Here is a 15,525-nt window from a genome sequence, read left to right on the forward strand (position 1 = left end):
TCAGGGTAGTCAGATATCACATTTCACAGTTTGAACTGTCTTTGGTTCAGGTATCAGTTTTGGTGAGTTAGTGGCATCCTTGGAAAATGGCAGAGATCTCCTCTGAGATCCAGTCTTCAGTACTAGTTAGTGGACAATATGCCTTCCTGTTGGAAGATGGATGATCATTAGTGCTATTGGAACAGATCAACAAATACAAATCAGTTTTGCTGAAGCCAGTGAAACTGTTAATTTATGTCAGGTGAGGATCCATTCCAATACAGTTGTATATAATGGACTGTAACTCCTTAGGACCTAGGCAAATAATAATACTACATAAAAGACAGATTACAGTGGCTATTTTATCTAAAAGGTATAAAGATTTTCACAGAAATATGAAATTTATAAAACTGAAGGGACAGTATAATGCTAAAATTGCATTCTGTGATGCTCCCTAAACAAGCAGCTAGCAGTATGTAGGGGAATACTTGTAAATTGAAAACTAGCCAGTTAAATGTTAGGCATATGTGTACAGCTTCCTTATTCTTACAACACTGGATTCTCCTCAGTACTATCAAAGAAGACAGATCAGATAAACAGCAGTTATCATGTGAAAAAATAGAATTATATGGAAAAAAATATTTTTGCCTTATATCCAATGTGTTTGATTTTTATTACAGTATGGTTTGCAAAACTTGTCTCTAATGTGGTTTTAGAGTTGTAATTTAACAGAATAATTACGTGAAGTGGATTTAGATGTGAAGGCAGCTTTTTCTCCCTGTTAAGAAAACCTATCTTAAAGGTTGTTCTATAATTACACTTGTGGCTTGGTGGATAATGCCTTGTTCTCATATGCAAGTATTTTGATTCCTCTGGTGCCTCATAACACTCAAGAAGCATGGACCCTTGCAGTGTGACTCACGCTGCAGCTTAGTTTACTGCATATTCTATATAAAGACTTTCTTTGAACGGTGAGTAGATACACAGTATCAAAGTGACAATAACAAGCTTTGCCTGTCTTGCTTCAGAGAAAGACCTACAAAAATAGACAAGTGTAGGATGTTGCTAATTAGGTAACCTTTCAATTAAGAAGTGTTCCAACTCTAATATTACCAGTGACCTCGTCTTGCCTTCTAGAGGGACTGAAAGTCTCGTCCCAGTATAGCAATACACTTGCTTCAAGAATTAACCATTCTTGCTGTCAGAAAAAGCGTGAAGTATTGCAGGTTACTTCTCAGCTAAACCTGCCTCTCTTCTAGCAGGAGTGCATAAGAATGCCCTTGTATATTTTTCACCACTGCAACAGCAGGCAATAGCAATGCATTCCAAGCCAGAAATCCCTTGTTTCAGATGATTAGCACCTTCAATACTGGTGTCCACAAAAGCCTGAAAAATTGCATATGTCCTAAAGCACATCTGTGCATGGTCATAATGAAAATGCTTAGAAGAATTGCTAATAATAAAAATTGAAGTTGCAAAGTAAGTTTGGGATATAAATATAATCCCAGTCAATGAAAATGATTGAAAAGTTTTTCTGTGAGTGGAAGGACTGATAAAGCTTATTTCCTTTCCCTTTTTGCTCTTTCCTGCCACCAATACTTACCATAACTTCCATGATGTATCGACCTGATGGTAGACAATGTATGTGGCGTTTGGAGTTATACCCACGAGGATTAGCCGGCTGGTGTGTGCATACAGACTGGTCAGCTGGCTGTCACCCAGTGAAGCGGGTGACAGAGTGCTGCCCTCTGTTCCCCTAGTAGTGATTCTATATTTGGGACCTCTCTCTGGTCGCTAATTTTTATTTAGCTTCTAGGACCTTATTTTAGCCCTATATCAAATTTGGTTAAATTTTTTCCACTCGTATCAAAGAGTTACTGGGAAGAAGGGAGAAAAGGGAGGAATTTCCTGCCAGGCAAAGTGGTTATGTTTCATTAGGAAAGCAGACCAGCAGAAGAGAGTCTTTGTACCCACAGTTGAGTACAGGAGGTCTGGCATATTGTGGCCACAGTTATTACACAAACAACAATTAAAGTTTATTTGGGTATGCTTTTAATGTAAAGGTTGGGAAAATTATCAGGGACTGTTCAGTATGAGAGAAATGGCCAGAAAGATGAGTGGACAAAATGCTCTCTCTTCTCATCTGCCACTGCACAGCCAGAGGCAGGGTTGTTTACTGCATCCTTCAAGCACAGCCTTTTAAAAAGAACATTATAATGTCCGTGTTGAGTCTTTTTGAATTTTCAAAATGTACTCATGCAATATAAGTCCTAAGCAATCCATTCATCTTCATTTGATAATCTACAGAAATGATTTAAAATCATAGTGCAGTAATACTGTGCACTGTTATTTTTCCTCCTCTATTGAAAACCAATTTATTTTGCTTTCCATGTAAAAACAGTGTATTTATCTAGTACTGCTGTTTGCTTTGTGTAAATATTATCCCTTGTAATACATTGTTTCCAATGGGTTTGGAAAAAGAACAGCCAAGGTTCATGAGAAGCAGGTGGTGGGGCCCCCCCAGCACAGCCTGATGTATTTATTTTAATACCTTTTTCTCATTCTTTAAACAAACAAATAAAACATGATTTCATAAAGAAGGAGCAGGAAATACAGATCTATCTAAGAAATGAACAACTGAAAGCAATGGACTACAAAGATGTTCTACTTTCAAAATTAATGATCTGCTGTATTTCTAGGCTGTATCAAACCTATTCATCTAGTGGGGTAGGTTGAGATTTCAACATTATAATGACATTATTTTTAGTCATGTGCAAGAGGGTGCACAGAAGAAATGGCTGTTTGCCCAAGTGGAATAGAAACATAAAAGTTCAGAAAATTCATTCAGTTCCTAGTGAGCTTGCTATCAAATAGATAACATTTAAAACTAACTGTAAATTTTAGAGTATACTTTTAAAAGCCAGGTCTTTCAGAATGGCAAACTAAGTGCCACGAACGTTTCACTGAGAGCATCTTTTAGCCAGTTTGACAGAAGTTGTCTTTCCCCTGAGAGGCCAGTTCTTGGGCATTTGTGCTGATAGGTTTTGGATGCTTGAGCTTGGCAAATTGTTTCTAGAGGAGTCTTAGTGCAGGAATCAGCTTTTCTCGTTGCCCCGCAGATCTGGAATTTCCTTGCCAAATTTCCTCACAGGAGTGCTGCGTTGTTACATACATAGTATATGGCCAAGTGTAACAGTCTGTTAGTGAGTCTTCAGCAACCCCCTCCCTCTTTCTCTTACACTTGATTGTGTCTTCCGTCATCATCATTTGCGTAGTCCTTCCATGTAAACTTAATAGTGATAACTGTTTCTCTGAATCTGGTTATGTCTAAGCCTCTGTTTGGGATAGTGTTGGATCAGTTTCTTCATTAGTTGCATCCCTTTTTGGAGGTCTAGCTTTAGTGCAAGAATGTAACAAATACAATTCTTTCAGATGGGAGAGTGTTTCCTGAAGCATTTTCGTTCCAACCTGTGGAGTTCTGTCCTATGATGGATGCCAAAGCTGTGAACTTTTTGTTCTCAGTTACCTCACGCTCCGATAATCTCACTTGCTTTATTTGAAAACAAAATCCCTGGTGAAACATCCTCTTCTTGTATTTAGTTAATTTGTGCCATTCTGCACCTTTTGTGCTGTGCCACTTTGCCTGCTTGCATCCTGCCTGTGAGTGCACTGTGAGCCTTTCTGGATGGGAGGAGAGAGAGACAGAATCTGACCTTTCGTTTTGTCTGTAGAATTTAGCAAAGCTGGACCCCAGTCAAGGCGATTTCAGTGCTCTTTTGGACAGAGGAGGAGGCTGATATGATGCTATACTATTCTCCTTCTACCTTCTTTCTTTTTCTGGAAAGATTATTATTCAGTTTATTTCAGTACTTTACCCTTCATTATCTTGTGAGTTGTCTCCATTTTTTTCATGTTCCTCTTGTTTCATTTTTCTCTTTTGGTCATGTGTAGGTTCAGCCTTAACATCTCTTTACTGTTTTTTTCACTTAAAAAAAATCTACAGTGCATCTTCATTACTATGCCCAGCTGCATATCTCAAATGCTGTTTTAATCTTGATGACAGATAACATGATAGATCATAGTGAGAATGAAGGCTGATAATGAGGAATGAAAATCAAGGTGACCATTTTTTGTGATTATGTTGTGAACATTGTACTGTGAAAGAAACTCCCATTCAAAAAATGAAATAAATAGAAAACAAAGGCTTTTCAGTCAAAAATTCCTGCTCCTACTGAAGTGTCAGCCTAGTCAAACTAGGCTACATGCTTGATGCTCAGCTCAATTCGAAAAAAAACCACTATTTGAGTAATTTTTAAATGGTCACCAAAAAGATTTGGATTGTTTTTACCCAGCTGAATTAATCTGGGAGAATGTTCTGTAATTTCTTTAAAAAGGTCACTCCTCAGAACCTCAGAGTAGTTTGGACTCTGCTTGCCTTATACTATTTTAGTCCTTTAAAACTCACATTTTTCTATCCTATTTTCTTCCAATTTTTCTTATAATTGACATCCCGGTGCCACAAGATAAAAAAATAAAAAACTAGGCAATGCTTCAGTATGGAAAACAGAGATTAAGCTTGTGACTGGAAAATTGGCAGGGGCTGGATGTTGTATTATGTGCTGTTCATCTTGAGCTGCAGAATCTTTAAACCTAAACTGTCTCAGCAACAGCCAGATTTAAGGAGCCTAGCTTTTGCCTATTGTAAAATTGCTTATCTGTTTCTAAGACATCAACAAGTAGAACTGCTTCTTCAGTGGCAACAAGATTGAGGAGGGAGTGCATTTATAAGGCACATCCGTGAGCCAGTTCACGCACTCTTTTTTTTATTTACACACTTACAGTGTGCGCTCTTTCCTGAAGTCTGTCCAATTCTTGTGATATCGTATGTGTTCAGTGGACTGAAGGAGCCTGTTTACGCTCTGTATTGCACTCCTCTCCTACCCTTCAGCCATTGCTCCCTAAAACATTTTTACTACCTTCCTTCTTATTTCTTATTAACATTTCTTTCTTTTCTAACATTTAACTTCCAGTGGGACTCTCTTCCTTCTTTCCCATCCCTGCGTGCCTCCATTCCTCACTGTCCCCTCTCATGATGAGGTTTGAAAATCTGTCTAAGGCTGAGGTGAAAGGAATAACGCTACTTTACCTTTTGCCCAAAGAAAAGACACAGCAAGACTGGGTTAGAATTGCAAAACAGCATTTGGTGTGCGGGCTTTTTTAGTCTTAGTGAGGAACTGGCAGCTAAATAAAATGTCTTTGGTTTGAGGAACTCACACTGACTCCAGCCAGAAGGAAAAACCTTGAAAATGGCCCTATGGAAAGAAGGCTGTTGCATTGAAGATGGCTAATGCAGTTTACCTAATCCCTATGCTACAGCATGGCTGAATAACTGTTATTAATGTCGTTTGCATTTCAGTTTGATCAAAGTCAGTCATTTCTGTCCAATATGCTTTGGTATCTTCAGGCAAGATGCTGTGGTACTAGTCTATCAGAAGAGACTGTGTTTCATGGGCCTTTATAGGAAGCTTGAAACGTGAGGGCCGTGAGATGTTGACTGTGCATGTGGATGTAAGGCAGTATAACTAAACACTGTTACAAAATAGCTGAAATATTACTGTGAACTCTGATGGGGAAGTACCACGGGCAGCATTTATTATACTTCACTGCATGAAAGGGACTCTGGATGTGAGCAGCTGGACCCATGAGAGATTTGTGCTGGCAAGGTAATTCCAGTGGTGCCATTGCAGTGACTGCTGGCTGAGTTGAGGCCCAGGTATTTTGGGTCCTGTTAAGTGACATCAATCTGATGATAAGTGATTTTCTGTGTCAGAATTCACTCTTTTTCCATGCACTAGGAAGAGTAGACTATGTTCAGTTATGCTTCCTGAATTACAATTATTTAGTTTGTCTTTAGGTTTTCCCCTATTATTTTGTATTGTACTTCCTGTTCTGCTTTCACTGAAGTGTTACTGAGTGAGCTGCACAAGCTGCTTTTAAAGCAGCTCACACTTAAAAAGCATTGAAGAAAAGCTAATTTATAAGGTTCTGTTGTTACATGTTGTATGTTTACCTATTTACACTTATGAAATATCCTCATTATTGCTACGCACAATTGAGCAGAAACAATCACTTTGAGGAATTATCCATGAAAAGGAAGTGTATTGGAAGAGTAATAGGAGGGTATTGGAAGTAGGTATGTGCTTATTTCTGTGAGAAGCAAAAGCACAGCGTTAGACTGACCCCACTGAACTCACTAAGAGGTTTATATTGATTGTAGAGGAATTAATATTTAACCCAGAGTTTCTAGACCAACATACTTCTGTGCTTAGAGGTCATAAATATGAAAAGCAGAGTTATAGATCAGCTCACCATTTTGCTTTTTCTTTATTTGTTTCAAATCTCTTTGTAAAAAATATAAAGGGAGGGAAGAAAAGAAGCTGTTGATGAACAATGGATAAAGCCACTGCTGCACACAGTGTCAATGTAAGGCCAATGTGTCATTTAAGTTGCACTTAAAACCTATTTTTAGGACTTAAGTACTGCACAGACCTTGTGGTGACCTTACAGAATTTTGCTACAGAGGAGCATGACTTCAGCCCACTGTCAGAGCGCAGCCTGCACTGGGAGGTTTGCAGCTTTTCTCTCTCTTGGTGGTACATACTAGTTCCACATACATTTATTCCAATGAAACCTTTTTCATAACATTCATGCAAAGATATGTTGGTCATGTGTGTCAGGCCTTCTGTATTTGCAAGGTGGCAGTCTCAGGGTGGAACAATATCTTGGTTTACAGGCTCTTGCTGACTTCTGACTTCCCTAGTACACACAATCTTTGCTTTTTCCTTGCTCTTCAAGTTAAGAAGTGTGATCAGAAACAAGACATGTACGTTGCTGCAATTACATAATTTACCAATCCGTCAGAGAACTTTACAAATATAAATGTCTTCCTGGTGTGACCTTTTGTCTCAGCTGAAGCTCTGCTCCAGAGAAATGCTAAAGATCAGTTCAGGGAGGCACACCGTATGGGAAAAACAGTGTAGGAGGCAGCCCTGTAGCTGCCAGCCTCATCCTGTATTTGTGAGTCTCATATTACCTGTCTCTGATCTTCCTTGTACACTGTCTTCTTGCACAGCACACCCAGACTGAGCTTACCTGGAAGAGCACATCTTTGCTTCTCCCCTCATTAAAACAGTCTATCTGAAAATAGAAGGAATGCCTGTCTGAGGGTAAAAGGAAGTATTTGTGCCCATAACTTCAGGAAATTGTTCTTGGAACAGGTTTTCCTTGTGCATGACCCATGACATGATGTCACATTTAGCTTGACCTAAGTGCTGTCAGGTTTAAAGATTGGCTGAAGTGGTAAGAAAAATTGTGTTAAAATGGTACCTTTTTCTTAGCAGTTTTGCTCTTTGTTTTCAAGACATATCTGCTGGCTTTGCTAATAAAGATGCAGGTTTACAATTGTTAGCATCGCAGAACAGTTTGAAGAGGAGTGAGGTTCTGTTCTGCCACTTGCATCATTCAGAAAATTCCAGCTAAGGTGTGATTTGCTGCCTCTCTCCTACAAGTGATAATGAAAGGGGAAGAAAGGAGAGCACAGCTTGATTTTCTGATCTTGTATTGAGTTTGAAGCACTACTACCACTGACAGTCATCATCATCTGATTTTAAAGTGAACAAATTCAACACAGATAGCACTATGAAAGAGTAAATATGGAATTGTATAATGCTTTTGAAAACTTTAACTTCATATTAAAGGCAGTTAAATGGTTATATTTTTTTCCCTATAAATACATTACCTATTCTATGGTTACACAAGAGTAGTAAAAGAAAACACATAAATCAAATGGACTGCTTGTTCTTCTTTATGTATTTTCTTCATCCTGTTTTAAGTATATGCAATCTTTCCCACCCCTCCCAACCAAGTCCTGTCTCCACCCAACTGCATTTCCTGAGTGGATTCCTCTAGGAGACAAAATCTGAGGGCTGCATGATGTAATTTCTATATTTAAATTAGATGGAGCAGAATAGGCTGTGTAATTTGTTTAATCACTGCTCATGCTCTAATTTCCTTGGATTTGATTTTTTGCAGTGCAGTCTTATCTTCGGGTTTCTATCTGGAAGCCAAGTCTGCTATTTGGCATGATTTCAGGGAGCTGGGTGTGTTTTTCTTTTCGACTAAAACTCAAGGGGATTCTGTGATCAAGCAAATTCTGCATACAGAGGTTTTCAAGCATGATAAATTCATTTAAGTGGAAATGTGACAGAAAAATATATGCCACCAAAACAAAGAGATCAAATAAAATCTAAAGCATAGTTGATTAGAGCCATGCAGAAACATTCAGAAGATGGTAAATAGGTAAATAAATGGAAAAGATGCAGATTCATCTGCTGTTATATAAATGGCACTAATTCTGGGATCAGGATTCAGCAATTTCAGTATAGGCATTTCCTGTATTTATTTTATCTAAATATGACTAAATGGTACTTCACTTCTGCTATTTCAGGCCTTGTCTATCTCATTTTAATGACTTGATAGACTGACATATACAAAACAGTCTCTGTTCAGTAAGTCGTGGTAAGATCTTCACGTGGTTTCTTTTCTGTTTTTCCACAGTACATAAAGATATGTTTTGCTATTGTAGCATTCTTTTTTTCAGATTTGTCTTTATCCTTTCCTTTAGAAATACCTCCGTTCTGTTCTCTTACCTATATTGTCAGCATCAGTGAATATATATTCTGTGAATGACAAAGGCAAGTATTTAGTAATACGCAGGATACTTGGTGTTCTAGGGTGAAGCACCAGCTTCAAGCAGTGATTTACCATCCAATGTCAGCCATGGGTCAGGTCCTTTTTGTGATATCCAGTTAACTGGCATTGATCTGAAATGTATGGAAATTTTCTGAAGAAATACACTTGCTAATTTGTAAAGGTACTAAGAAAGCAGTATCTGAAATCAGAATTATGCCAGTCCTCTGTGGGTCTCAGCACATCTATTGGGCAATAACAAGTGTGTTATTTGGTTTCCCCTTTGTAACAAGATTTGGGTAAAGAACAACTATGAATATGTTTTGTTGTTGTTGTTGTTGTGAAATTCAGTAAGAACAGTAGGCACTTTTATTGGAAGGCACTAACGGATAGCAGGCAGATGACCTGAGGTTTTACTTGTCAGTTAGTTCAGTGAAGAGCAATCTCTGAAGCATCAGCTGTAGAGGCAAAGATCTAGACTTTGAGGCAGCAATCTCTGCTTAGCTTGGTGTTTGAAAAGAGGGTCCAGAGATCTTCAGGGGGTTGTCTTTCACATCTCTTGTTATTGTTCTGGAGAAATGAGAAGAAGGAACAATAGACCATGGGAGTTACGCACTCTTGTGAGTAATGCTCACTAGGGAGGTGGGTCATTGCCAAAATGGTATGACTGGTGCAGCCAACTTAGAGGAGAACAGAGTTGTACTGAGAGCAACGGTGATCAATTATTTATTGTCAAAAGAAAATAGAGAAGCTGGCTCACATTGTGAAGCTACAGCATCTATTCCCCAAGAGAAGCCATTACAGGAGTATGGACAACTAGTACTGGAGGATTGCAGAACTCAGGTAATAGTCAACAGCATCTAATGAAATGGTTACACAAGGTTTTGAAAAGCATGTGTGGAAAGGGCCTAGGATTCTACAACTGAAATTAATTATTTTGTATTAGTCCTAAGTTTGCAAGGTCTGCCTTGTCACCTTCTCTGCTGCCAGTGGTAGGCAGAACAGGAGGCAGCAGAAGTGCATCTGCTCAAAAGTGACACTGTGAGTTGAGATTGTAAGTGGGGGAGAAAGAGGAGGAGAAAGAGAGATCATGTATTCAACCAAGCATCTGTTGCAGTCTACAAAACCTTCTCCAATGTTGCAAGACGCTCATTGCTTAGTATCTGGCCACATGTACATTTACCTTGGGATGGGGAGGCATCAGAAGCCTGACTTGACTCCCTAATGCTACAAACCATCACTGCCTCGGTCCTTATTACAAAGCCTGGCAGATACTCTTTGCTGACTGCAGAACTGCTGAATGTGGGGAGTGGCTGGTGTGGAACCCGTGTTCAAAGCTTCATACCCAGGAGGTCTTCCTTTCATCAGTCCCGAGTCTTTCCTGTTAGGTTTTGCTGTGCAATGCACATGGAGGACAACAAAAGCTCATCTATTTTCTTCACAACTACCTGGCTTGTTTTGGAGTGTTTGTATTGTACAGATCTCTTTTTTGCTCCTTCTTTCCCTTTAAACAGTATTAGCTCTTCAGTACCTGCAGCAGAAGAGAGGAACTAACTACAAAGACATATTTCATGTACCTCATGTATACTAGAAAATTTGTAAGGAATTTAGAGATAGTGTGCATCAGAATTATAGTAATTGCCTTCCTAAACATAAGCATATAAAAATATACCAAATTATGTTCATAGAGTAGAAGAAAATCTCTTGTAGTCATCAAAACCTCTGAGACTAACTGCAATTAACTGCAAATAAAGTCTAAATAAGAGCGTGTGAAGGAACACACTGAAAAGCCTGATAATGAGTGGCCTTAAAAACTGTTGGTATCAAAATTCACCCACGGCACCACCCCAGTAAGGCTTCCGTACAGAAAAGGTTCCTTCTTCCTCCCATCCAAACTGTTTCTGTCAGCAGTCTTCTGTGGCTTAGGCTATAGCAGTGGCTGAAAAGGTCGTGTTAATTTTCACCACTGCATGGATATGAGGCGGTCAGTTACTGGAAGAAAAAACCTGTCTTTATTACTTTTGCTGTCAGATTAGATCCAGGAAGTGTCTGATCTTTAAGCTGTTGCATGATAGAGTTTGTAAATTGGTAGAAATCTGAAGACAGAGTGAATAGGTCACTGAGTGTAGTTTTAAAACCTGCTGTCATGTTGGATTTACAGAACCTGAAGACTTCTGGTAATAAACAAGCTTATGATGATTTGATACCTGTTGTTGTCTTTCATAAGAAAGGCCTTTCCAGATTTCATATCACCAGTGGAATACATTTTCAAAAGCCTTTTGTAAATTTTTAGTCTGTTAATCTTCAGGATGATTTTAAATGCCACCTACCAGTACAATTTAACTTATTGCATTTTCTTTTAATTTACAGACATTACAGTAACAAGATAGTTCTCACAGTCAGTATTGTGTTTTCCTCATTATTTCAGCTTTGAGAGACCTCATGCCTGGAACTTCATTACTCTGTCTGATACTGTGAATCCATATGCAGTTACTTACATTTTTCTTTGGCTACTTAGGTGTCCCAGCAAACAGTGTTGCCCTGACTTCTTGACAAATAAGTGTCCCTTAACATTTAATTTGGCTGATGCGGTGGCACAATTTTAGCTCTAAATTTTACCTCCTATGTCAGTCCGCACCCCACCGAGGCATCTTCATGGGAAGCCATGTGTAGGCAGTCATATTAGCCTTCCCTCCGGATACACAGGTACAGAAGGTAGTTTCATTTATGCAGAGGTCCCCTGGAGGAGTCTGAGCAACGGAGCTTTCTGAGGACATGTCTTGAATTAGTGCCTCTTCTAGTAATGCTGCCTGAACTCCTTTGCAGGCAGCACTGCTCATTGGCTTGCTGTGTCAGACTCCTAAGTAGACTCATCCCATGCAGGGTGGGACCTTCATGTGGAAGATGACAGAGTTGAAGTCCTTGGCAGCCTGTGCTTCTGTTCCTGGTGTACTTTGGCATCCTGAGCATGAGGTGGGGCTGAATGGGGTTAGGTGCCTCCTTTAAAGTGTTATATGCAATTCTGGCTTATTCTACCTGTAGGCATTTTTGTTAAGCTAAGCCCCCAGATCTTTTGGAAATTATCGGGTGTGTTCTATGTTTTGTTTCATGAGAAGAATAATCAGGACAAATATGAGAGAATTAGTCAGAAGGGAAACTGCCATGCAGTGTAGGATGACTGTGAACATGGTATAGGAAAAGAGAAAATTCTTCCTACAATTCAAGTTCTTTACCAATGTAGATTAAATGTGGACTAAGAGTGTATTTCTGGGAAAATAGTCTTTTGGGGAAAACAGAACAAAGAAACTAATATAATCTGGATGGTGAGGAAGAACAAAAGGAAAAAACCCTATAAAATTTGATTTTGTCATGTCCCAAATGAAACATTTAAATTTTCCATTTCTAAGTCACGTTTCAAGACCAAATTCAGTAGAAGGTAGAAGAAAAAACTTATCTACTGTTTGAATAAAATGTTATTTCAACTCCTTGTGACATGCTTTCCTTTTTTCATTTGGCCAACCAAAATGGGTTTTCCCCTTGTTTTATGTGTGTGGTTTACTAGGTGAACTGAGAAAATAATTATTTCTCATGTTCTTCCTCTGACTGACTTCCAGGCATAGGACTGGGTGCAGAGTATGGGAAAGCAAACTGCTTGGGAAAGAAAATAGAAGAGTTTTATCCTCAAATGAAGTAGCATTTATTTTGTGTGACTGACCAGGGATATAACATAGTTTTGCTCCTACGAGTTTGCAACTGGATTATGGGTGAGATTTAAATAATACATTCTTAAGCTTTAGGATGTAATAACTTGTCTAAAAATAGGATTGGATTATTAAGATTATGTAATCTTTGTAGCTTTTGTTATTATTTATAATGCAAGACATTCAGTCTTCAGTGCTAGAATCGATGATATTTTCATACCTATTTCCGAGAAAAAGGAATGTTAAAAGGGTAATTCAAGCATCTGTTAAAATCCAGCAGACAACATTTTAAAAGTGAATACTTCTAAACAGCTCCATAGAGCAAAGGGTAAAACTTTTAAATTAAAATTTTACTATGAGCGAAATTTTCTGTCTCAATTATTATGTGTGCTTAGTTGAAACCTATGTGAATTTCAGCTGGTTGGTTGTTCACGTTCAGCTCACTGCACACCCTAAGGACTGCATGACACATTTTGTTTATGCTGATCATCAGCGTCCCTGTAGCACAAGCTTGTTTTCTGACAGTTCCAAAAGGGAATTATAATTGTTTACCCTTAAGCGTGACAATAATATAGTATGAATGAAAACAAAAATGTCTCACTTATTCATTGAATGATTTGTATCTGATAAAAGGACATTTTTTTCCTTTGGTGTTATTTTTTAGCTTCTGTGAATTTCTTACGCCCTAGACAGAGATTTGAACTTTATTGATCTTGTTACCAGCATTCACTGAAGAAAAATAGCAGTTGCTGACATCAGTCACAATTATGTAGTTTACAGTGGTACAAGGGACGTTATTTTTACAGTTACAAAGTTTCATCTGATAATACAATTTTTATGTGTGTGTATGTATATAACATGAGGTACTGGGTTCGTGTGTTTCATATCCTTGTCATTTCTGAAAACCAAACTTAGTGTGTTGGAATTAAATGTTTAGGGTTTTTGCACTGAAAGTTTTATATTTTCAATTTTCACACCAAAATTGTAGTGGTACATGATTCTCATGAATCCTTACTTAACAGCTTTGTCTCCATCCCCACAATAAAGTGGCTTTCTAGTTTGAGTTCAGCTGAGTAGTATAATTTCAAATGAGCTCTAAAACAGCCTTTATGGGAAATCATACAACTAAGTACAGTATTGGTTTATTAGAACCCTCAAAGTCATGCTTTGGGTAAGATGGAGGGAACTGTTTTAGCACAACTTTTGATAAAATTAAGGCAAATAAGGTGTCCTTCAGTCAAGAAAGCAGGCCTTATAGTGTTAAGAGTAAAGACATGTCTGGCTGCCTCAGATTGCTTGTGTGTAAGTGAAGCACAGGGCAGCAGACACACAGATGTAAATCCCACATCATCCACTGAATGGCTTTATACATCTGTACCTGACTGAATGTGCCATTGCTTTCTTTCAGAAATATCGACAGTATATGTCTGGACTTCTCACTCCTCCTTATGGTGTTATGGAAACCAGCTCCAACAATGACAGTAAGTATGAGAAAATAGACATAAGATGTTAGAAAAAAGAGAAAAGAGAAGAAGGGGGAAGATGAAAGTCCTCTAGTTTTGGGTGTTGGAATTTAAATATTCAATTCAGTATTACAACTGTATTAATACCGCATATAGTAGGAAGTACTTTGGAACTTGCCTAGCTGCATTCCCAACTGTATAAAAAGGTATACAGAGCTGTACACAAACCTGCACTATGAGCCAGGCCTGTTGACTAAAGCATACTGCATGAAGTCATGTAACATTTAACTGGTGTTACATGACTTCCATGGAACATGGCCATGAGTCCTGCTAGTAAAATAAATATAATGACTGTAGGATGGACTACACAACTTGCGTGGGAGCCTAGGTTAGTGCTTGGGCAGACAGGCTGCAGTAAACCTGCTGCTGGCTGACCTGTTACATAGCTAAATAAGTTTGGATACATCTCTGCCTCATGAGAATCTGTCAAACTGTGGGATAGTGCTGTAGACACGAATCCAAGGGCAGTCTTTGAAACTCATCACTTCTGTAAATCACAGCACTTTTATTTAGTTGCCAGAGGATTATTTAGATGCCAACCAGGACAATATCTGATGGCTATCAATGGCATCTGCAAATTTTGTCCCATATGTTATATGTTCAATATGTTCTATTTGTGAAACAATAGCACAGCACAGCACAGCGTAGCAGAGCAGAGCATAGCGTGGCATAGTATAGCAATGCTAGTTAGTGCAACCTCAATGTCACGTTTGACTTCCAGGTACTAAAACACAGATAATTTTAAATGAAAAGATATAAATAATTCCTCTATACAAAAATACAAATAATTCCTATATACACACTTAAAATACTAAGTTGTGAGAAAGTACTATGTTTGGCAAGCTGTTTATAGTATATATGCAAGTTAGCTTTTTGTCATTTTTGTGTTCACAAGAGAAAATTTTTGTCTGAATAAATCTATTTTGCTCTTAAAAAATCACAGATTAATGTGTATGTTATCAAAGTATTGAACCCTCCAATTCCCTATTCTATTGATAAATATCTCCACTGTTACTTAGAGAATGTACAGTATGTATTTATTTTCTGTATTCTTCTTTTAGGAATGCCAGATAAGGACAGTATGTCAAGCAGTGCTCTTTGTCAAGTTTCTAAAAATTGTAATAAGGTAAATCCCACCTAGTTTTCCCTATGTTTTTTGATGGGGGGTGTGTGTGTATGTGTATTTGGTAATGAAAAATGCAAAAGTACAGCATTAAATTGCAAAGAACCAGATGCAAATGCAAAGCATGTGGTTGATGCATGTGAGTACAGTATACAAATTATAAGGATGCTTTAGACATTGTATCATGTAACTGGAGAAAGCAACTGCCTCAGGGTCAGCATTATTAGAAAGTGTACTGCTGCCGAAGTTTGCGTTACCATCTGGTTGTCCTATCTTTATCAGAAAGATGCTGAGGGTAAAGAAGAAAAGCAGCACTCTGACAAGACCAGTGCATAGCCAATGGATCATAAAATTTATATTTAAATCCTATTTTAAGGCTTAACTGAGTCTTAACTGATGCATAGGCATTGTTCTGGGCCTTTGCTCAGGGTGAATTTTCTCCTGTGTTGAG

The 15,525-nt window shown here is 38.3% G+C and overlaps 1 protein-coding gene across 6 annotated transcripts in view; it reads left to right on the forward strand.

The window, feature by feature from the left end:
- Window positions 1-15,525, forward strand: part of RAPGEF4 (Rap guanine nucleotide exchange factor 4) — a 157,432-nt gene that overhangs the window by 63,644 nt on the left and 78,263 nt on the right. For all 6 annotated transcript variants that reach the window (XM_064451608.1, XM_064451607.1, XM_064451609.1 and 3 more), the window contains 2 exons: window positions 13,837-13,909; window positions 15,013-15,077. In XM_064451608.1, the coding sequence (XP_064307678.1) occupies window positions 13,837-13,909; window positions 15,013-15,077 (138 nt within the window). The remainder of the gene's footprint in view (window positions 1-13,836; window positions 13,910-15,012; window positions 15,078-15,525) is intronic.

The sequence above is a fragment of the Phalacrocorax carbo genome, chromosome 5 (genome assembly GCF_963921805.1).
Source record: "Phalacrocorax carbo chromosome 5, bPhaCar2.1, whole genome shotgun sequence".
Taxonomy (NCBI): Eukaryota; Metazoa; Chordata; class Aves; order Suliformes; family Phalacrocoracidae; genus Phalacrocorax; species Phalacrocorax carbo.